The sequence below is a fragment of the Manacus candei genome, unplaced genomic scaffold, assembly GCF_025592945.1.
Source record: "Manacus candei isolate 608988 ecotype Guabito, Panama unplaced genomic scaffold, ASM2559294v1 h1tg000074l, whole genome shotgun sequence".
Classification (NCBI taxonomy): Eukaryota; Metazoa; Chordata; class Aves; order Passeriformes; family Pipridae; genus Manacus; species Manacus candei.
The window spans coordinates 380,138-403,126 of record NW_026138122.1 but is presented as its reverse complement, the minus strand read 5'-3'; the positions used below and the strand labels follow the sequence as shown (position 1 = coordinate 403,126).

General features: G+C 43.1%; 2 protein-coding genes across 3 annotated transcripts in view; one reads left to right on the top strand and one right to left on the bottom strand.

Moving 5' to 3' along the window:
• The window catches only part of NCBP1 (nuclear cap binding protein subunit 1), a 29,581-nt gene extending 20,629 nt beyond the window's left edge, over positions 1-8,952 (bottom strand). Inside the window, exons 1-10 of the mRNA XM_051809019.1 lie at positions 8,695-8,952; positions 8,474-8,559; positions 7,802-7,902; positions 6,478-6,634; positions 5,293-5,400; positions 4,716-4,837; positions 4,144-4,213; positions 2,425-2,640; positions 1,425-1,522; positions 177-240 (exon numbers count right to left, since the gene is read on the bottom strand). Of these exons, the coding sequence (XP_051664979.1) occupies positions 177-240; positions 1,425-1,522; positions 2,425-2,640; positions 4,144-4,213; positions 4,716-4,837; positions 5,293-5,400; positions 6,478-6,634; positions 7,802-7,902; positions 8,474-8,559; positions 8,695-8,728 (1,056 nt within the window). The 5' untranslated portion in view covers positions 8,729-8,952. The remainder of the gene's footprint in view (positions 1-176; positions 241-1,424; positions 1,523-2,424; positions 2,641-4,143; positions 4,214-4,715; positions 4,838-5,292; positions 5,401-6,477; positions 6,635-7,801; positions 7,903-8,473; positions 8,560-8,694) is intronic.
• A 57-nt stretch (positions 8,953-9,009) lies between these two features.
• TSTD2 (thiosulfate sulfurtransferase like domain containing 2) lies at positions 9,010-22,957 on the top strand. Of its 2 annotated transcripts, none has more exons than XM_051809102.1 (9): positions 9,010-9,108; positions 9,193-9,482; positions 10,450-10,558; positions 12,228-12,353; positions 13,532-13,637; positions 15,305-15,423; positions 16,051-16,209; positions 17,149-17,287; positions 18,592-22,957. In XM_051809102.1, exons 1-9 carry the CDS (start codon positions 9,049-9,051, stop codon positions 18,849-18,851), a joined length of 1,368 nt encoding a protein of 455 aa, XP_051665062.1. In that variant the 5' UTR covers positions 9,010-9,048; the 3' UTR covers positions 18,852-22,957. The 2 variants fall into 2 exon arrangements, with proteins under 2 accessions (XP_051665062.1, XP_051665063.1); XM_051809103.1 differs by having other exon boundaries at positions 17,924-18,711.
• Positions 22,958-22,989: the final 32 nt, after the last annotated feature.

The following is a 22,989-nucleotide window of genomic DNA, read 5'->3' as shown; positions in this document are numbered from 1 at the left end:
TTTGTTAGGTTAGAAAATGGGAAGGTACTGACAACTAGTTCCAGGTTAAATTTACTTCTGCCTAACTGTTACGTTCTGAATCAACCTGTAATTTAATGGATCTATAACAGAACTAACTGGGAGATGTTACTCATGAAATAATGGAGCTACAAAGAGGTGATCCATAAAATCCATACCTCTACGATGTGGTAGTTCAACGGGATCTTGTTATTTCCTGGATAGCTCAACAGCTGTGCAGCACTGCAAAACCACAGACACATTCAAACATAACATAGCAAATGTCATGTAAAGATCAAGTAACATAATTACAGATAATGCTTAATTCTAGGCAAGAGCTCCCACAAAAACAGCACCAAACACATCAGTAATGCTTCTAAAGCCTGTTCATTAAACCATAGAGCATTTAAAAAAAGAAACAGCACCAGAACACTGCAGCATTGCCTAACCTATGATCTGTAAGAATTGTACTTTATGTAGTGGTTACACTGCTTTGCTTAAAAAAGTCACTGTGATATGCAATTCTGGCATAAACACATGAAAAATGGAAAGAAAAACTACCCAAACAATTAGATGTTCAGAATGACTTGAAAGCACAATTAAGCTAATGGGTTATGTAAGAAACTCTCATGTTTCAAATGCTTCATCTTTTAATCAGGCCGTTACCACCTATCATTAGTGCAAAGCAAACAACTAACCTCTCTGGTAGTCCTAGTCTTTTATTGTCTCTTGATAATTAACAAAGACTATCCCAGTAACTGCAACAACACTGAATTTCTAGTTTCTGCTGAACCAAACAGCTGCAACCAAAAAACTTTATCACATGCCATCACCAAATCCAACATTTCTGCTGATTTTTTTGAGTACTATATAGAGTTTGGTAGTTTTCGTACAGAAGTCTGACACCTGTGGCAAACCACCTTGGTTATCAATTACCTACATCAAACATTGCCCAGGCAGAAATGAAGGAAAGTGCCCTGACTGCATCCTGAATTGAAAGTAACGAAATCTACTGGCCCAGTAATGGCTCCCCAGAGCTCAATTATCTCTGCCATGTAATTCCCACAGGAAGCCCAACACAGAGCTGTTCCATAAACACCAAAGCACTGTCAGCTGCAGATGAACAAGCTCAAGGCTCACTGCCCCACCCAACAAATCAGTCCCCTCAATACTCTGGGAAGCACAACACAATCACACTCTCCATAGTGCTCCTGTGAAGAATAAGGTGTGTCTGCACACTTTTTGCAGCACATTCCATATTATCAAGGGATTCCCTTCTCAGAAGCCACTGTCCCCCTGGATCGTACAGACTCTGTTATCGCTCTTGCCTAACCAGTGCAGGACTCTAAGCATCCCTGCTGGCACCAAAGCCATGGTAGCATTCAAAAAGTGCCAGGGCCCCTTAAAAAGTGCTGAGCTCCTCCTACCAAGTCTTTCTCTCCTTCCAGTGCGATTTGATGATGCAGTGCAGGTTCTCTTCTATTACAAATCGTTCAACGGAGTGGCTGCCAGGCATGACAGGACCCTAGTAAGAAAGAATGAAGACTCATGAAGATCACTGCTAATGCAGTGGTACAACAGGTAGCAAGGTACCTTAGATACATTTAAAGGTGAAAAAAAGTGGTCCAACTTCCACATAAACTCAGTGGGGTCTCAGCTGTCCTTTATCCTTCAGGACTGAAAAGGTGATGTCACACAGTTCAACACAAACGTCAGACTCATGTTTAAAACAAAATGAATACTAGGACTCATTACAAGAAGAAAGAGGAATAAAACTAGAGAACATCATTCTAAGTTCATAGAGCATCTGCTTCTTCCTTTGCTTTGTGGAGTCATTGGGCAAGCCACCACCATGCAGACCAGAAAGAAAAATCACAGTTGAGCTAGAACACGATTAAGAAATAAAGCCATAGAGTAGAAAAATACATATTCATGTGTATTCTTTCTTGTTCACTGCAAAAAACAAAGGCCAACAAACGAAGGTAAAAGGCAGCAGACTTAAAGGAAATGGAGGTATAAAAGCATTTGGGGAAGACAGTACATATTCTTTTCCTGCACTCCTTTGTTCCACAATATGCATCAACAAATTTTAACAGACGATAAACGTTGCAACAAATACCCAGCCTGGAAAAAGACTACAGTCACCAACCTTTTGGAAGCAAAGTCTAACCCTGTGAATGTAGTTTTACTAGAGACATTAGAGAATTCAGTCAATATTGTCATTCTAAGCACCACAACATCTAAATTGTCCTCCCCACAAACTTGGCTTTTACAGTAACTTGGTAACTTCGATCATTTCTGCAGAAATACCAAAGCAAAACACCACTCACTATCCTGGGAGAGGGGATATCACATTTCGACCAATATCAACCAGCCCAGCAATCTTACAGTGAAATCCACTTGCCATCTCCCATAGCAGTCACATACCTCAGGGTCATCTGTGTAGTCAAACATCCTAAAAATAACCCTTGGCATCGGGTATACTGAATCTTCAGTATGAGGTGGAGGGGTGAACGGAGGAAGATTGTGTTGCAGAGCTTCACAAAGAACGCTGTCAAAAGCCAAGTAGGGCCTCAGAATGTGTCGCTCCTGCCAACGGTCTTTCTTCAGCTTCTGAATCTGAGACCAGAGGCAGTCTAAATACTGAAGGAAAAGAGTGAGAAACATCAGATGCGCCGAATCTTGCAACAAAAATGGCAGTTCCCTGAGCTATCCGAAGTGTATTCCTTAAATTCCATACTCCATTCTGAAAAAAAAACCAGTTTCTTAAACTGCTGCTTCAGTAAACTAACAAATAATTTAAGAACTCTAAATACTAGAGCTGCTCCTGGTTTCACGCAATGTTGTGTTCAGTAAAATTTAACTGCTGGCAGTTTTTTAAACACCAGCAGGCAGCTCGGGAGTCCCAGTGGAGCTACAGCAGTGAACATCATGTCAGTCATTGCTCTTTGGTGGTATTAAAACAGACATATCATCATTAAAATGAGAAAGACATTCTGTAGGACTGCCATGCTGATCCCAGAGCAATCAAAACTATCAGCTACCGCATATTCAATACATATACAATATTATCAAATATTAAATACCTTTGCCACGGTTTTCAACACAATTTTGAGTCCCAGCATTCTCACAGAGATGGCACAGACATCTGTGCAACTGACAATAAATAGTCTTGCTTTGTTTACTTACTCCAGGGACTCTGGAGGCCTGTGGCCTTACTGAATGCAAGTTTAAAATTATAACTTCTACATGGAAGTCCTTTGCATTTACTGAAACCATCATACTACGAAATGTGAACATTACAAAACTGGTAACAACTAGCACTTGAAGTGCACAGTCATGTCTGCAAGTATGGGCAACACGTGGTCTCAAATGCAGCCAGCTAATCTCTCTACTGAACTAAACAAGAAAATTCAGATACTGGGCAGGCAAAATACTCATGTGGACAAATTAATCATAATCAGAAAGCCCATCCCTCCAAATTATGATTAATGAGATAATTGTTAAGGTTGTGATTTAATTGGAACAGTAAATACAGTGTAAGAGGGCCATGCTCCAAAATATCCCAGAAAATCAATTTAGATACCCAACATTTGTCCTGAAAGTTAGGGGAAAGAACAACCCTCAACAATATTCAAAAAGGCAAATCCCACCCTAAGCTAGCCAGATGCCACCTCTCCTCTCCATATTTTCAGCTTGATTGTGAAAGATGGCATGGTAACTGCTGCACACAGTTTCTACATATTTATTTAGCATTCCTAAGGTTGAGAAAGCAAAGTCACTACAAATGGAAAACATTTAGGGGTAAGTAAGAAATTACGTTCTGTTTTACACAGAAAGTCTTTTCACGTGTCCTGCAACCTGCAGTTCCAAAAAAACCCCACTACAATCTACAGCCATTCCTCACTTCATAACATTTCTTCAGGGGCCTGTCAGCAGACAACAAAACACTTCTTACTCCATACAACCTCATATTCTGAACCAATACTTGGAAAAGAATTCCCCCCACACAACTTATTGGAATTAATGTCAAACAGCAGACAATTCGTACTTTTAGAAGTGCTTTTTAATTTTGTGGTAAAAGAACACCTTAGTACAAGATTATTTTTCAGACTTTCTGAAAGAAAGCATGTAAAGTCCAATCACCTCTTCTTGTGGATGTGGTTTATCAGCTGTCCACACCTGCAGCATGGGTACATGAATCTTCTGGCGGCGTCTGTTTAAACAGGAAAGAAAACCTGACTTTTAATGGACTGGTTTAGGGCAGCAAATTTGTTTTTCTCATGAGTGTACTACTACTTGTTCTTTTCAGCTGATGAAGTCCACAGTATATAAAAAACAGGTTTCTGATTACTTAAACTATCAGTACATCTTGACAACAGCATTAACCTGGAGCACCCAGACAGAACGCAGTGACACTGGTTAGCACTAATGCAGCAATTGATCAGTGTTCACACCACACTTACAACTCCAGCTGCTCCAGCACGAGCAGAACAAGACCTATAACATACTCTAGAATTAGACACGACAATAAAACTTTTCAAATTCAAAAATCTCTCCACCTCACGTATTTTCAGGGCTTCCCCTCCCTCCCAGACAGTTCAAACCTAAGGCTTTAGAATACTTTTAAGTGAGCAATAATCAAAGCTATTAATTCTTACTTACCTAAATATTTAAACAGATACCAGTAAGAGCGTTTCTAATGGGTTACAACTTACTTCAAATAACTTTCTGTCTGAGACAAGAGACGATCCATTTCAGCGTCCTTTTTCTCATATAACTCCTTTCCAACCCAAGGCAAGGATGACAGAAATGCAAACATATACCAGTCACATCGCACCTACAGGAAGGTAACATACCAAAATCTAAGTACACAAGTGAGCTCCAACAGATTTTGTACGCGCATACATTTAAATCTGAAACATCGGCACGTTGTTTCGGGGGGACGTAAAGACCAGCAGCTGCAGATTGAAACGTCTAATTTTTCGCTTGAGCTGTGACAAGCAGACCTGAGAAATGGTATCACTTTCAAAGTCCTTCTGCAGATTATCAGTACAGCAGAAAAGCCAACCGCCAAAGTAAGGTAAAATAAATTCACTTCAGCCACTTCACTGGAAAGGACCATACTTTCTTACTGTATGATGTATTTCCCAATTGCCATGGGCTCCTTTTACTAACGCTCAGGAATTCAGTTTGCTGTCTCTAAAAACTTCCTGTTCTAAGCATTAGTACAGGAGACACGATACAGACGAACTGTGAAAACAGCCCTAGAGAGCCCACAGATCTTTTGCTTACCTGGGGTACATCCTCCTCCTGTGTCACACTCACAAAGTTCTCGAACATAGCTACCATGGAAGGTGCAGCTATTACGTGACAATTCACAAGATCAGACAAAAAACGAACCTAAAAAAAGAGAAAAAAATCGTTTTAAATGAATACTTTTTAAACTGGCTGCACAAGAACAAATGAACTTTACTGAAATGATTAAAAAAGCCCACCAATAAGAGTATAATACCCACTGAGTACCGCCAAGACCGAAACACTGCACACTGTACAGACCCACCTTTCAAAGCTAGAAAACAAGTATCATAAGTGCTGACTAATATATTGCTCACTATAATGTCTGTAATCTGCTCCACTGCCACAATACTACAAGGATAATATTCCTGACTAAGGAGTGATGGGGAACACCAGTATGCATTCTAAGACATGCAACCTGATATTACAGAAGAAAACTCTTGCACTTCTATCTACTCTATACCGTATCAGATCACTAAAATAACAGAAATTCCACCAATTAGGTCTTATTAGAAAAGTGTCCCACAGTTGAACAGCAGTCTCTTGACTGGAATCTTTATTTTCACCAGTGAGGTTCAGAAGAAGCTGGGAACTTGCCCACCAGTGGGCTTCTAAATCAAATGCTGCTGAAGTTCTAATATCTTTTAGCAGACAAAATCTGTAAGCAGCAAGAATGGAGCCAATGGTTTCAAAGACAGGTAGCACTTAAAACTGCTTGTTTGATCTTCATCTCTCATAAGCAGAATGAAAACAGCCATCAAAAACAGCTTTTAAGAACCAAATTGTTCATTTTCTTTTCAGTTTTTTTCCAAGAGAGCCACAAGACCATTGTATACCTCTGAACACAACAGAAGCACAATGACTTTCATTCATCTTTTACATTTGACTGAAGAACAGGTGGAGAGAAGCACCTCTTTACCACAAATTTAATTTTTCACCGGAAAAATATACAGTTGGAAGTAAATTTTGCAACTGTAATATGATTTGCTCTCCCTTGAGGAAGGAAATACTTCTAAATTAACACAAACTTCCTCTTGGGAGTATTTACAGTGCACTGCACGTTGATGGCAAAAGAGACTGTAACATACACTGCAAGGCCCAGCTCTTCTGGAACGAAAAGGTAAAGGAGAAGAGGAAAAGGATGAGGAGAAATGTAAAACAAACAGACAAAACTCCACTTACCAAATGCACGGCTTCGTTATACATATTTACTTTCAGACATTCTTTAAGCTGACGAATCATGGCTTCCACAAATTCTCCCCCAAAATTGTAGTTCCTGGCATTCAGCAAGCCAACCAGTGTGGTGTAAACAGTAAGCTTTTCTGGTAACAGACGTGCACTGACACAGAAAAAGAAACACTGTGTTAGTTGTTTATTCATCACGTGCCGACTGCATTGCATCTTAGAACCTCCTTCTCTTATTTCATGAGGAATTAAGAAAAGATTGCTAGCACGATCTTACAGTTTTATCCCACAGTTAGTATCTTACAGATCATCTTTTTTGTTTTAACCGCAGCCCCTTAAAAAGGCACGTGCCATTTTCAAGTACATTTATGGTATTTGCTTTTTATTTTTATCTAATTGCCGAGTATTCCAGAGGGTTGGCCAAATAATATATGTGATGGAGTTTATGCAAGGACGTAAGAAGTTGTTTTAGGTTCACAATTTAGAAAGAATTTTATTATACAACACAGGGAAAGCCAGGCCCTACCATAAAGAATTAATTTTCCTCAGCCATTTTCGTATGCATGAAAGCTAACCCTGTACTTTCAGAAGTGTCTTATTGCTACAGGTTAAAGAAAAAAAAAGGCCCTATTTGCCTTTTATTAACAAATATTGCTACAAAAATAGATTTTAAATACCTGCAAAACCAGATACTTTAGTGTAGGCTACAGTCTCCCCTACACCCTTCTTTTGTACTTGTCTTACCTCCTACCTTAGACACTGCACAACCCTGCCCTCAGACACCACTCAGTAACCCTGACATAGCCACCTCTGCTCCTGCACTTTGCAAGGGAGAGTAAGGAGAGCTGTCAGGCAGCAGAGAGGCTACTTTCTGCTCCTCATGTTTGGCCTTACAAAGACATGAGTGAATCATTGCCAGAGAAGAGGAGAAAGCAGTGAGAAAACATCACAGATAGTAAGACTAAATAAGTGTTGGCAGTCAACAGCTTTGGTGGTCATAAGCACTTCATCTGGATACAGGAAACTGCCCAGCATTGCTGTGCTCCCACAGCTACTGAAGAGCAGTTCTGAAGTTTCTTCTATCTGCTTTGAGCCTTGTACACATTTCAAGTCAGAGTAATGTAAAGTCATATTTTACTTGAATTACGCCTACTACGTAACTAGCTTATTCCTCTATTTCTTTCATTTGTAGTAAGACAAACTCCATGCTGTGACAGCAGCAAGGAAGTAAAGCCACTCTTGGCATTCAAACTACCCTAAATACTTAAACTTATGCACAAAGAAAACACTTCCCATATTCCCAGACCTCCCCCATACGTACACAGTGCACAGTATTCTTAGTATCTTGCTTTTGTAATTCGGCAGATCAGCTTCCAAAACACCAGCTAGGCCCTCCAAGTTGCTCTCCAAAGATGAATTACTCTAAAATTAAAATATTAAAAAAAAAAAAGTTTCATCAACCAGGCAATACAAACCAGCCTGACGAGATGTCACCTCTTTTTTTAGGGCAACAAGCAGTGATAAAGTGCTCTCCCATGCTTCAGAGAAGGAGTAGCTACTCCTCAGAAGAGCTGCACCTCACCAACCTCCCCCCCCCAGGAACTCCAGTGACCCCCTCTTCCACTAGCCTCAAATTCTGTCAGGACTGGAAACTTGTGCCACAGGTAGACCGAGTTTATTCCTCCACATCCTTGGTGGAGTGGGACCACCAACACCCGCAGGCACACAGGTAACAAACTATTGGCTGGCTGTGTATCCCTGCTCGGGAAACACCGCGCTACAATTTAAGCACTTGCCTGCCATGTGACTTTTCAAAACCCGACAACTTTTAACGTATCTCACAACACACGTGGCTTTTATTTCTGGGGGGAGGAGGGGGTCGGGGGGGGGGGGGGGCGTAGGGGGGCTACTACAGACGAACCGCTACCACATGGGGCACCGAAGGGGAGGGGGGAAAGGGGAATAAGGCTTTAACTCTCCCGAGCTCGCCTACCTTCTCTCCCACCCTGCAGATGAGCGACTCGAGCCTCTCCTCGATCTCGGAAGGCTCGGAGGTCCTTCGCCTCTTGTGGGGCTGCCCTGCTCCAAGAACACACCGAGCACAGCGTTACCGACGCCGGAGAAACCCCCCCGCTCCTCCATTCCCGCCCCATCCACCCTCCCGGCCGCCCTCGCCGCCCGGGGGGATGAGGGCTGGGGGAGCGGGGGACTCACCATCGCTGTCGTCGCTGTGCCGCCGCCGCGACATGGCGGGGAAGAGCGGCCGGAGGGAGCGCTGGAAAGCGGCGAGAAGCCTCGGGAAGCGTCGGGAAGCGTCGAGAAGCACTGGGAAGCGGCGAGAAGCAGTGAGAAGCGGCGAGAAGCCCCGGGAAGCGGCGAGAAGCAGCAGGAAGCAAAGGACCAGGACGCCTCTCGCGGGCCCAGAGCAGCGCGCTCCTTCCCCGCCCGCGGCCGCGCTGTTTCCGGGGCGGGCGCGGCACCTCCCACCCGCTTCCGGTCCCTGACCGAGCACTTCCGGGGCGGGGCGGAGGAGGAGCGGAGCGGGCGCTTCCCGGCGGAGAGGCGGAGATGGTGCCGGCCGAGGCCGGCGCGGCCGGCAGGAAGCAGCGCGCCCTCGCCCGCAGGAAGGTGGGTCGGTGCGGGGCCGCGCCGGGCCTGGGGCGGGGGTGGCGCGGTGACCTCGGTAACGCGGGTCCTTGCGGTGCCTTCCAGGCCTTTTCCCTGTTCGTCAAAGCCAAGGAGGTGCCGGCCGCGTCCCGGTGTCCCGGCGGCGGAGAGGGCGTGCGGTGGCGGTGCTGCCGGCAGGCGTTCGAGGAGCTGCCCGGCATTCACAGGCACGTCGCTCTGCACCACTCCGGGGACGTCGGGCGGCAGGAGGGGCTGGATGCGGAGCCGGCAGAGGCCGGAGGGAGCCCCGCGGACGGCCCGGCTGCTGCGGGCAGCCCGGAGATCTCCTGGGCGCTCCCGGACACGAGCCGCATTAACCACGATGATCCGACAAGGTAAAAAAGCCCCTCGTCGGTTTGCAGGCCCAGGAATGGGCTTTACGTGCCCGTCTTTATGCGATCATTTGCCAGTAGTACCTTTTGTGAAATTCAGTCAAGCAACACTTTTAAAGTACGAAAGTGGTCTTTCCCGATATTCCTTTAGCTCTTCGAAGTCTTTGGATATCTTTTATATAAAGATTTACTTCAAAGTATGATCTTACAGTTTTTTTACAGTAATAATAAAAAAGTGCACCTTACAGTAGGTGCACTGCAGGTTTTTTGATGGTAGTTCAGTCTGCTTAGGACCCTCTCAGAGCTTTATCATCCCATGCTGTTAAAGCTGACCTATACAGGTGCTGCTGGACAGCTTGGATCTGTAAGGAAGGAAGGACCATAACAGAAAAGAGCAGAACAGCAGGATATGCTCTGCACATGTTCCTTTTCTCTGCTTATTCAGGTACATTAAGGGCTTGTTAGTTATAAAGTAGGTTCACAAAAACGTTCCTGGCTGTGAGAGTGTACGGCTTGTGCTGCACAGAATGCAGGCACACACAGTCTCTCACTAAAGGTTTTGTCCTTTTAAATTTAGATAGCTCAAGCACTTGAATTTTCAAGTGCCAGTTTGGCAAATTGAGCATTTAATGGGACACCTGTGCACACAAAAATGAGCAATTCTTGTGTCCTGTGTTAAGAGAGCACATGTAGGCCACTGGCAGAAATGCCCCATGCATCACAGATAAGTTCATTTTGTACCTAGTCCTGAGAACTAGAAGTATGAGTGCTTGTTTTAGTTCCTTCTCTTTGAAATAAATCAAACCCAGTAGTGCTAATCCTCCAAAGTTTGGTTGGTTTTTTTTTCTCCATATAACTGCCAGAACAAGATCGTCTGCTTTTTGAATGTTTACTACTAATAGTATGTTTTTGTTCTTTCAAACCCTAACATCCTTTTCCTATTTGCTTGTCTTTACTATGCTATGGGCAGCAAGGTGGGAGAAGTACTTCTGTATTACTGTTATTGTGAGGTGAAGGATCCAGAGAAACTCTGTGCTTGGCAAAAGGCTCTGTGCCAGCATCTGCATCTCACTGGCAAGGTAAGGTTTTAAGCAATGAGTGTATTCTTTAGCAAAAAATCTTTGCTTACTGCAGGACAATGGGGCATGTGGAGAATTGGGTGTTTTGCACCAGAAGATGCTAATCTGTTACAACCCCATTAAGAGAGGTAGTCAGACTCTGTAAGGTATCTTTTAGAATTCTGCCCAAGAGCTAAGGCTATAAAGGAAAAAAATACAGATAATCTTATATTTGTTTTGGTGCAGGGAACCCTTGGCTGTGCAACACCCAGCCAGCCTCTGATCCACACACAGTACATGGTGCAGGCCCTATTCTTGCAAAGGTTACCCCATTTCTGTCGTTTGAACCATTACACATGGAAGCAGAAGAACAAGTTCTTTTATCACTCCTGCTATCAAACAGAAAGTATATTCACGTGAGACCTCCCTGATGCACTTTTAGATAAAGGCAAGGAGACAGAGGTGGCATAATCACTGATGTCAACAGAGAGCTGCATGCAGGTGTCTTAGTTAGCATTACTAGGCTGGGTTTTATCCTGTGGCTAAAGGGTACTGCAGCACAACACAGCCGGAAGGCCAAGCTGGACATGCAGCACTGTGTAGTGTGCAACTGGGCTTGCTCTGCTTCATGGTTACATGTATCCTAACTCCTCGGGGCACAGTGATCTTCCAGCCCAGTAACTACACCAACCTGTAATCCATACTGTCAGGAATTAGGTGAGAGCAACTGACATTTTAGACCACACCATGGGAGAGCAGTGCTCATTCCTGCACAGTCTTTGTTCTCCTCATTCCTGGCAGACCAAAAGGATGTGAGTTGCTTAACTAGCTGGCCTCTTGAGGCTGTGGGCAAAGATGAGTTTTAGCCTCATGAAGCTGATGTTACTGTGGGGAGAAGGAGGACAACTCAGAGGAGGAGACTCCTTTTGTCTTGTCTTTGACTTGTCTTCCTAAGTAGGTTCTTTCTATCTGCCCATGGTAGGCACCTTCCCTGTTGTACATCAGCACAGGAGATGTGGGGGTGAAATGTCCTGATGCATTCACTTCTTTTTCTGCTCAGCTCTCTTGCCTGGTGGTTGGTATTTTTCTCAAATTTCTTTTCCTTTCTTTTTTTTTTTTTTATCTCATCTCTGAGGCAGGTACAGCATTGAGCTTCTTAAACACTTGGTTTTTTCCTTGCCTCTTATATTCAGTCTTCCCTCCCTCCCCCTACTTCAGAACTTTTGTTCATTTGTCAGTGCTGAAGATAAAATGACTCACCCTGAAGTTTAATATTAGATATGATATTATGCATATTCACATTTTCCTTTTAGCTGTGTGAGTCATGGGGCACAAGCCTATTGTTCTTACTGAGGCAGACTTCCAGTGGGAATTTTAATGCTGACTGCAGGATTTGCAGACAGCAATTTCTCTGTTTAGACAGCATTTCTGTTTATTGCATGGACTCTTCTGACCATCTTGTTATGATTCTTTTGAAATGGCTCAGAAGTGATTACTGGGGTTTTTTTTCCTATTTACTGTCTTTATGTTCAACTTCAGTATAACCATATTTTCCTTCCTTATTCAGTAGTCTCTTTTCTGAACATATTCCTGTGCCTGCCTTTTTCATCCAGTCATATTTTACTAATTTCACTGTGATCTGCTTTGCTGTTTCTAAGGCTCAGCCCCAGCTTCTCCTCTTGCCTCCTAGGTACGAGTTGCTTCAGAAGGGATTAATGGGACAGTTGGTGGAAGTAAAGTAGCTACCAGTCTGTACATTGAAGTTATGCTTTCCCAGCCTCTATTCAAAAACATTTTGTGTCAAGAGGATTTCAAGGTATGAAAAAATGATTTCTACCCAGACATTGTTAATGCAGGTCATTTAATTTTTAAGAAATAAGCACATTCTTCCTGACAGCATTAGCTCTGCTGTAGCACCTCTGCTCTGCCAGCACTTACCTAAGCCAAGGGTTCTTAACCATACTTTGTTTAGATATCTCTGCTGGCTTTTGCCAGTGTTAGCAGTTATCATGAGCAGTGACAGCAGCTGCTACAAGCTTTGACAGCTATGGGTGCAGCTGCAAAGCCCCCCATATAGGTGAATAAGGGAGAGTGCTTCAGCCCCATCATTCTTCAACAAGCATTTTCTCCAGCTTGAGTAGGCATCACAACATACTGTTAGGCAAGGAAAGTATTTCCACGCTGAACTCTTCACCCTGATTTGAGATCCTTGACTGGATGCCTACCGGTTTAGGTTCGCGGAGGCTTTGGTGTCTGCATAGGTGCATTGTCAATTCCCTGAACTGGATATCCTCTAGAGAAAACACACAGGCGCAGTCAAGAGGTTTCTTCCAACTCCACTTAGTACCTGGCTGGAGGCAGAGGTGCTAACTTATGCTTGTGCCTGAGCATATGTGCTGATGGCTGTCCTGAGATGGTGAAGGCAACTGTGGCTGGGCCACTCTGTGGCATCCTGGTAGGCTTTGGCTGCCCCAGCACTGTAAGTGCTGGTTTCTCTGTGAGGGAGGAAAGCTGTTGCTAAAGCAGAAGCTATTCTTCACACAGTTTTACTTGCAGGGAGAGCTATTTTTTTTTTTTTTCATAAGCAACTAGACCGAAGGAGTCAGTGAAACTGTGAAACTCAAATTCCACATAGAGCTGCAGTGATGATTCAGTCTTAGCTTTTTAACTGTCTTTTGTGCTTGGCTGAATTTCAGGAGGAATTGCATTAGGTACAGTCATATGTAGATGCTAAAACAGAACAGGGATGGAATTTTACTCTGATCTTCAAACTCTCTGGGCATCAACCTTCATGCATGAATACATTACAGTATTTTCTGTATTTGCCTCAACCTCAGGATTTAAGTATGGATTTCAGCAGGAGAGACATTTCTTTCTCTCAACCACCAAGACATTTTCATGTTCTAATGAGTTGTAGAAATTAAAGTGAGTAGGTAATTTTAATCTTGACACCTGGCAAATGTTGGTGAATTGTTTTTGTGTTTGATTACGTAGAGCAGTGCAGGAGGAGCTCACTGTTTCCCAGACCTTCGAGTTGGAGTATTTAAAGAAATTGTACCTATGGGCATTGATCCAAAGATAGTGTCTTATAAAGAAACTGGTAAGTTTATTTGATGAAAACTAAAGCCTCTCACCCAAGTGAAGCGTAAGTGAAGAATAAAGGAATAAATGTTATACATTTCCCTCTGCACAATGGCCAGGACATGGGAGAAACAGATACTGATTTCTTACTGGTAGTCGAAAGCTACTAGTACAGAGAATTTGCTGACCCACATTTTAGTTTGCTAAGTGTTTAGCTGCCTCAGAAAACTTGATATTAAATATTAAATTCCCATTTTGTGGGAAACAGTTCAGATGACATCAAACTGTTACCTTGTTGTGGGACAGGGACATACCTTGGCTTTAGTTAAGGAGTAAGTCACTGGACATCTGCTACAGGCAGATGTAAGAGGAAACTACATATGATGGTTAGGAAAGACATTTCTATGCATGAATATGTTCATATTTGTTGTAAGTATTCTGTAGGAGTTTGAGACTGCTCAGAAAAGAAATCATATAAAGAGCTCCAATGCTCTTGTTGGGGTTATCTTGCAGTAAGAGCCAAGCTGTATAAAAAGAGATTTTTCCGTGGAGTTGCCTTGTGGATCCGGTGGGCTCTGGTGTTGTGGATGCTGAGAGCTTTTTCTTTTTTAGAAAATGCTAGAATCACAGAAAAGCTTCCAGTTGAGTATATGCATGTTCCTGTGTTGTGGACTGCTGACTTGGCTCTGCTCGTTTTGAAGCCAAGCTCTTTTAGTGTCTTTTGCACTAAAGCAAAGCCAAGTTCTCCATGAGGTCAATGCCACTCCCCTAAAATAGACTGCATTTGTTTTGTGCTACCTGTAGCTGCTTAGCATTGATTATGCCTGATAAGATATTCCTGGCTGTGCAATTGCTATGAGGATGCTTATACAGGTGGTGAGCAGGAGCACAGCAAGTGGCAATTAACAGAGCAGTTTGGGCTTTTTTTTCCACTGAGAGGTTTTATTGGTGCCAAACTTCTACAGCATCTTTTTGTGGTTTTGGGAAAGGATTATTTTTTATCCCCATTATTTTGTAGTTTGTGGGATGTATGTTTGGATATATCTTTCCTTTTTTTTTCCCTTTTCCCTCCTATTTTACAGCATTTTATGGAGATGGTTCCTGTTACTCAACCAGGTTGCTTGTAGGGGGTTTTAAGATAAGGTAAAGGATTTTGCTGGGGGATTTTTTTTTTTGTTTTCATTACATTGGGAGTCTTAAGTCCTGAGCAACCTGAAAGCTGAGAAACTTTCTGTAAATTGAAGTTGTACTGAAGTTAATACGTCCTTATGGAAATTTTCTATTTTTATCAAGAAGAGTTTCACTTAAAAACTGCATTTCTGTGTGCTTCTGCACCTCCAAATATAACGACAGATAAGCAAAGGGTAGTGAAACATTTTTTACTCTCTCTTTTACAACAGTAAGAGGTGCCAGGAGGATGCAATAAAAGACTACAGAGACAGGCTTCTGCTGCTTCTTTGTCACGTGGGACAGTGTTGTGTTTTCTTTCATTTACCAATAGGAAGCCAAAGATGGATAAACTTGGCTGATTGAGTTGGGATGAAAAGGCTGTGAACAATCAAAAAAATCTTTTGTTTGGAAATCTGAGGAGTGTCTGGATCAGTGAGATCAGATGTAACATTGTTTCGTAGTTCTGCTTCTCACTTTTCTTCTCCCTTTCTCTCCCTTATTTTTTTTGTGTTAAAGGAATCCATTTATCCCCTCAGGAATTTCATAGAGAAGTAGAACAATATTTGTCTCAGGCCAGTCAAGGACAAAGCGATACCATCTTGCTGGATTGTAGGAACTTCTACGAAAGTAAAATAGTAAGTGTTGTTTGCCTGCTTCTTGCAATGCGTTGCAAGTGCTGTCCTGAAGCATGTACTGTTGTGAGGGTGTAACCTTAGAAGAGATGCCATATTCCAGATTGACTGTAATGTGTACCAAGTTTAGTAGTGAATATTAGACACAATCAGTAGAGGACTTGCTCACAACTCAGCCTGGAGCTTGCCTGGCTAAGTGCTTGTACAGCTTGGCAGGAAGAACACAAAGTGATCCATACAACATTAGCAGTGAACGTTTCAAGTAAAAGTAGCATAATTTGTAAGGATGTTTTTCAGCATTTTTTGCCTTGTCCCATGTGTAAAAAAGAACAAGGGCATCCTGCTGTCACAACCACCACCCCTCTGCGTTGTGGTTTGTCCTCTCTCTGACAGTGCTGTTGTGCTTAGCTCAATCTTTTCTGTTTGGATGAGGAGACATGCTGTGTCCAGAATCCTCCTACAGTTTTTAATGTGTTTTAATGCATAAATGCATCTGAGTAGCTTCCTAAAACGGCTGCAGTGAGATGAGTGTTCCGGGCCAAACGTTTGTCACTTCCTCTAGTTTGAAGCACAGACCTTACCAGTAACACTGCTTGTAACCAGTTGCATGGCCATCTGTTGTTATTGCAGGGACAGTTCCAGGGCTGTCTGGCTCCAGATATCAGGAAGTTCAGCTATTTTCCCATCTACATAGATGAAAACCTGGAGCTTTTCAAAGACAAGCGTGTCCTGATGTACTGCACAGGAGGGATTCGTTGTGAAAGAGGCTCTGCTTACCTAAGAAGCAAGGTAAGATGTTGTTCTGAGGCACAAGTGTCGGGGAGTTAAGACTGCTCTAAAGGCCCCTGTCTGTTGTTTTGCTGATAAATTCTTACTGTGCACGAACTACCTAAAGCACAGGTGGGGAAATAAATGCCTGTAACTCATGCTTGCCTCGTGCTGTCTCTCAAGGATGTGGATAGTTTAATGCAGCTCAGTATAATCTGCATGGTCTAGTGTCACAGCAGTGATTGCTCTGTGAAAATAATTATATAAGCCATTTGTTGATAAGAGGTATTTTTATGTCCACTGTTAGGAGTGTTTTAGGAGGGCTTGAGAGCATTCTGCAGTGTTTCCACAGACTCTGTCTAGGTTATGCTCTGTGGTCATTACTGCACAGCTTGAGCATTTCAGAGTGACGAAAATCAGCCAGTCAGTGCTTTCCCAGTGTTGTGGAATTAAATCCAGCACATTGCATTGTTCTAATTGTGCTTTCCATCCCACTCTTCCTGGATCCTTCCCTCAAGGATCAAGGGAACAGAACACATAGATGTTCTCCAGAGACTTAAACCTTGTTTGTTTTTTCTCTGCTGCATCAATGTGAACCCTGAGAAATTCTGCTTCTGATAGCAGTTAACTACATAAAAACAGAATAAGCGGCAGTTCATGGAGGTTTAAAAGCATTTGATCTGTGATGCAGCAAACCTCCCTCAGGTGAGGAGGTTACCAGCTTCTTTTGGCTGGTAATGCCCAGCCGGGTTCATGTCAGCAAACCAACGTTGTGGAGCTGCCCAGTAGTCCCTGATGGCATTGCCTAGAGTTGTGGGTGCACGTGGTGCCATCTGATGGTCACTGGGAAGCTGCTGCTTTTCACTGACCCCTGGCATTCACGACATTTTCTTTGGGAACTCTGGCACACCACCACTGCTGCGGTCTCCTTCAGCTTTTCTGCTAATATGCTTTAAACAGGCAGTGTGCAGAGAGGTTTACCAGCTAAAAGGTGGAATTCACAAGTACCTGGAAGAGTTTCCAGATGGATTCTACAGGGGGAAGCTGTTTGTATTTGATGATCGTTACGCCATTTGTTCCAATGAAGATATCATCTCAGGTAGGACTAGATAACGTAAGTGCAGAAGGCTGGGAAGCTATTGCAATCACTTCCAGAGGTGTGCAGGACAGGGACAGCCAAACTGGTCTACATAGTTCTTCCTCATACTTGGTTTGATCTTTTAGTGCTATCACTTTTCATGATGACTATAAACTCTACGGCTTTAACACATAAAACAGAAATGAGAGAAAAGCAGGTCACTAAAAAGAGTTCACTAAAACCAGAGCAGTGAAAGGAAGTATTCCCTGCAGAACAGCTGCTGTTATGAGCCATCTGCACTTATGGAGAGATATATGTCAAGCACCACTGCTGTTGTTACCTGCTTGTTGCCCACAGTGCTGATCAGACTGTGGTTGGCCAAATGACCCAAGTTTTAAGTAGTTCTTGTGCTGCCAGCAGTTCTCTGCTCCAGTAATTTCACAGAATATCAACACAGGCTATCAGGCACTGCAAGAGTAGTGGCACTGTGCACTACAGCACTTTGTTATTTTCATGCTTTAAAGTTTTCTGTAGCTGGTAGAATTTCAGTGACCTCTAGTAGAAGTTGTTAAGAACATAGCTTGGTCTTCTGGCTGGGATTGCTCTTCAGTTACTGCAGATGAAATGATCTGCTATCTTTTTTTTTTTTTTTTTTAGGAAGCTGTGCTGTTTTTTTCTCTGAGTTAGTAATTTTTCAAGCATAACTTCTCATTCCTCTGCTGCAATTAGTGTATACATCTTGAGGGAGCCTGACTTGGTGTAGAAACAGGACACACTCTGGACACATCACAGCCATCCCTCCAGAAGTTTCAAAGGGAAGTGTGGTGGTGCAGCTAAATTGGGCTGTAGCTTTCAGTTAGACAGTTAAAAATTCTGATGTTGTGGAAGGACTCCACCAGGACTGCAAATGACACCCTGAACAAGCCATTGCTTTTAGATGGAAGGAAGTTCCATGGCACCCCTTCCCCAGAGGCAACATTTCTGTGTACTGGCTTAGTTACCACCTGCATATCTTTCTTCTTCTCTTGGCATTAAGAACATTAAGAATCTTTAAATCTGTCTATTCAGAACTAGAGGAAGGACTAGTGAGTACTTTCCTCTTTTCCTGAGAGAAAACAGTCCTAAGTTTTTCACATCAAAAACAGAAGTTTGAAAATTAACTAGATTCTAGAAGATCAAGCTAAGCAGGACTTAAAAAACCTGGAAGACAATAGATAGCCACTTAAATGAGAGCTGGCAGCCCCCTGGTGCCATAGCAAGCTCTCTTCGAGGAGAACAGCCGTAGCAGTGTGGGTGTTAACTTTTTCTTTTCCTCCTCCCTCCAGCATGCAGATACTGTGGGGCGCTGTGGGACCAGTATAAACTTTGTTCGAGCCAGCACTGCCGGCAGCTTGTCCTGACATGTCCAAGTTGTTGCAACAAAGGTCTTACAGCTTGCTGTCCTGTTTGTCAAGAGAAGGAGCTCAAGGTGACTTCAAGGGCTTCAGGACAGACACTTAAGGAGGAATGTGAATGCACAAGGAGACGTCCGAGGGTACCTATCGAACGTGTCTCACAAAGGATGCTGGACACAGGAAAAGATTAAGCTGTTTCATTGGCTGATCTGACGCGTGCTGATGTGAAGGGCTTCTATAACCAGATCCCTATCTGTTAATCAGTTAGGTTTGGGAATCATGAAAATGTGTTGGCTTGGAAAGTCTTGTTCATATGCTGCCTTTAAACCTAGAGTATGCCCTGAAAACCATCCATTACTTGCCTGTATATTACCAGAGTGCCCAACGCGCCACCAGCACTGCAGGATTCCTCTCCCTGGGGACAGCCTTGTAGTGTGGCCTTTACCATGGGGATTTTGGAGCAGAGTATCTGCAGTGTGACAGAGCTGCTCACAATTCAAAAGAAACTTAAAGGACATAAGAACAATTCTGTTCTTTTCTTCCTGCATGGATATCAATCTGTCTGACCTCTCCAGTGATCATGCATTTGCTCCAACAGCTGGTATTAGGGTGTGCAAACAGCAGATTTGGTGTGGGTATATACCTAGATTACACTGAAGATATTTTCCATGTGCATGCCACCTCCTGCATCTCTTACTTTAGACCAGTGAGAAGCAAGGGGTAGTTACCTGAAGTCGCTGACTTAACTCTTGTGTAAAACTGGCTGAAGGCAGCCTAACTCCTTCAGCCAGTCCTCCTCTTGTAACTGGAGCAAAGGCCCGGAGATAGTCTGCCCAGCAATACTTGTGTGATCTGTAGGATGAACAGCAAAAGCCATCCTCATTCCAATGCTCAGTCTCCCTGGGAACTGTTGTTTCCTTCAACTTGTCAGTATACGAAATATTCAGGGCTCGGCTCTGCTTGCACTGAAAAAAACCTGACAGCTTGAAGCACTTTGAAACAAGCACACAAAAAGGGAAGCACAGAGACTGTCAAAATACTGGCATTATGGCACTGAAAGTGATGCATGTGGGCATGAATGTCAGCAACAGCTATAAGGAGGTTGCAGGATCCCTTATCCAGGTTAAATAATTCAAGATCTGGGGAGCATTTGTGCTTTTTAAACATGGGCTGAGTTTTTTAAAAGCTGCAAGATATTTATGCAATTTCCAGCACCTGTTAGTGGAGAAATTGTCTTTGAATTTGAAGGAACCTACAGCAAATGAGCTCAAAATACTTTCCCACATGCTGCTTTGTGTGCCTGATGCTGTACAATGTACAGAAAGGATTTATTAATAGTGTAGATGTGTCTTGACTGAAAAATGTCTTTGAAACGCACTGTCATTCTGGGAACTAAACAGCAGTTAGTCATTTGGGGTTTTTGAACTGGCAACTGCTTTTAAAAGCAAGAAAACAGTTCACAGTTCTGCAGTTGCTTAATAGCAGTTAGGGCTATGTTGTTTTCATACAGATTGTAACTTTCTCCCATGGTGCTATTAATTCAGTAAGGCCTCAAGTTGGCTTGACTAGCAACTTAGATACATGGAAATTGGTTCCATGGCAAGCGTTTCTTCTTGTTTCCAGTATTGCCATGGTGAAATAATGGTTCAGCAACTGTCTTTTTGACAATTCCTTTAAGGAGGCCAAACTTTGAATCTTAGGAATATTTCCTTTGAGAATCTTTCGAGGATAGCATTTAATAGTAAATCTGTGAAAACTCCCAGCAGTAGACACCTTCAGCAGAAGTCTAAGCAGTACCAATGTTTCCCTGACATCTTGCCTCCCAGTCTTTGCTGGCCTGTTAACCTCTGTGGTTTTGAGAGCTGGAGTATTTGTGGAGAAGCATGCAAGCTGTACTTGCAGGTCTGGTCTAGAGCACTGATGGGGAGTGTTCCAGGTTGCATGGTATGCTCTTCTGGTGTTAGGCTAAAAAGAAACACAGTTTTGTAATTCAGTCTGTCAGCAGGTCTGAGACACTGTAATCAGTTCGTAAGGCTGTTTCAATATCACCAGTACAGAATGGCAACAACTAGATTTTATATGTAAACTTTTGAAACATCCACGATGATAAATAAGCTTTAATGCTTCCATTAGAATTTTTTTAAGTACTGCACAAATACACTTCACCTGTTGTGTTGGATGTGCTTGATTCTGCCAAGGTAAATGCTGAAGCCAAGCCAGTCTGCCACATGGTAGACCTGGCTACAAGGTACAATTCTGCTGAGAGCTCCTGGCAGCTGGAGATTCTACCTCAAAGGCAGAGGTGAGCCATGAGGCCTCTTCTGGTCCTTGCTGTCCTAAGGCAAGGAAGGAGAAGGGTTTGAGATGTGTAGATGGAGTCCCATAAAGTCATGTTCCCTCTGCTGCAGACAACGAAGAGAGGGTAAGAGACATCTGTAGCCTCCTTCTTGCAAGTTAGCCCATAAGCTGCTCTGTATCCTGTTTTCTGGATTAGTTTTGTTGGATTAATACAAGTAAGGACTTGCCATGTGAAATGCTTTGTGGTAGGATCCGGACATCTCAGTGGTAATACCTGAGAGAAAGCACATTAGCTCTAGGAGAGGGAAGACTTTTCAGCAAGACTGGCTGTTGACTGCCAGATGCCGCAGTCACAAAATGGTTTTTTCCCCCCTTTTCCTGGAGAGCTGCTGGGACAAATAGTGATGCATTTGCTCCTAAATACTACCATTTTGTACCTCCCTTGCTGCACAGCTTAATGCCTTTCAGCACAAGGCCTGATGCCTCAGCACTGTCTGTCTCTGCTGCACAGCACCCGGCTGTCGGATGCATCTTGCAGCAAAGCGGCTCTGTGAGGATCAGCTGAGGAACCTGGAATGATCCTGCCAGCTTTATATACTTCTGGGCTGCATGGATGCTGCTATAGTGAAACACAGGACAGAGTTCTTGTCTTTTTTTTTTCTTTTCTTTCCTTTTTTAAGAGCTGGGTTTTATTTTTCATGTAGGAAAAGATGCTGTAGTCGTATCTGCGGTAGTGCTCCCTATTCTGCAGATGCATCTCCTTGCATATCTGGGTTTCTTAGCACCATCAGGACTTTCCTGGATAAGATGCATCTATGTTCTTCTGAAGCTGAGCCTGTACCATGGAAATTTTAGTGGATGGCTTAGCTGAAACTGTGTGGTTCTGATTTGATGATTTAGTTGGCCATTTTGAAGTCTTTGCAGCGCACATGGAAGAAAGTGGCTCTCTGCCAGTTTCTTCATTTTAGTATGTTTTCAAGTGTTTTTCTTCTGCAGTCTCTCCCTTTTCTGATACAGAACTTGCACAGTGGGGAAAAGAAGCTGTAGTGAAGCATTTTATATCACACCACTGGCACATTTATTAAGATCTGAAGAGCAATGGATATGTTTCCCACATTGCTGAATAGTGTTTCTCTGCTTTGCTGGTCAGAGCTAAACTGTCGGTGGTGTTTGTGCACAAGCTCTGAAGAAGTATGTGGGACTTTTGCCAGTAAAAGGCTGAAAAACTTCACTCTTAACGGATGTTTAAAGGGAGATTTCTATCAAGAGAGAACATTTTCTGAGACGTGTCATCTGACCAAGATTAAGGCTTCAGTACAGCAGCACTTCTTCCAGGAAACTCTTCCTAGCAAGCGGGATCCCACTCACATTAACAGTGGGAGTTTTGGATGTCATAGTGCTGAGTCCAGTCCACTGCATGTCTGGGAGCTACACAGGCCTGTGGGGAATTCCTCCCAGGCTGGATGACGGGTGTAGACTGACAAAAAGCGGTCAGACCATGTACAGTGCAGGTTCAGAGTTGTGGTATTTCACTTCACAGCCTTTCTAGGGCACAACATTTATTCTTGCATTTATGTGGACATAAGGGACAGCAGTAAAAAGAAACAATTCCTAGCAGAACAGAATTTAATTAATGGACATGGTCACCTAGACAAAACAGCAAAGAGAGAATTTGACTTGTTTCCAGTGAATATCTGGACAAATGCTTTTAACATAAGGAAACTGAAAGGAGTGGGAATTAAAAGAGAAGGCTCTCATTTGCTGATTAGTTTGGCCATCTCTGTGGGGTTAGAATTTGTATCACATCTCTAAAAGTAACTGTTTTCTTCAGATGTGCATTGAGGGATATTGACCTGTCCTAAACCACTTGATTTTTGAGACTCTGTTTTATAATTGGTGGCCTTAAGTTCCATTTATGCCAGGGGTGGAGATCAGGTTTTTTTCAAAGAAACACAGGGATGCATTTGAAACAGCATCTCCAATTAAATGATTCAGCAAATGTCGGTAAAAAATGGTAGTTCACAATTCTTG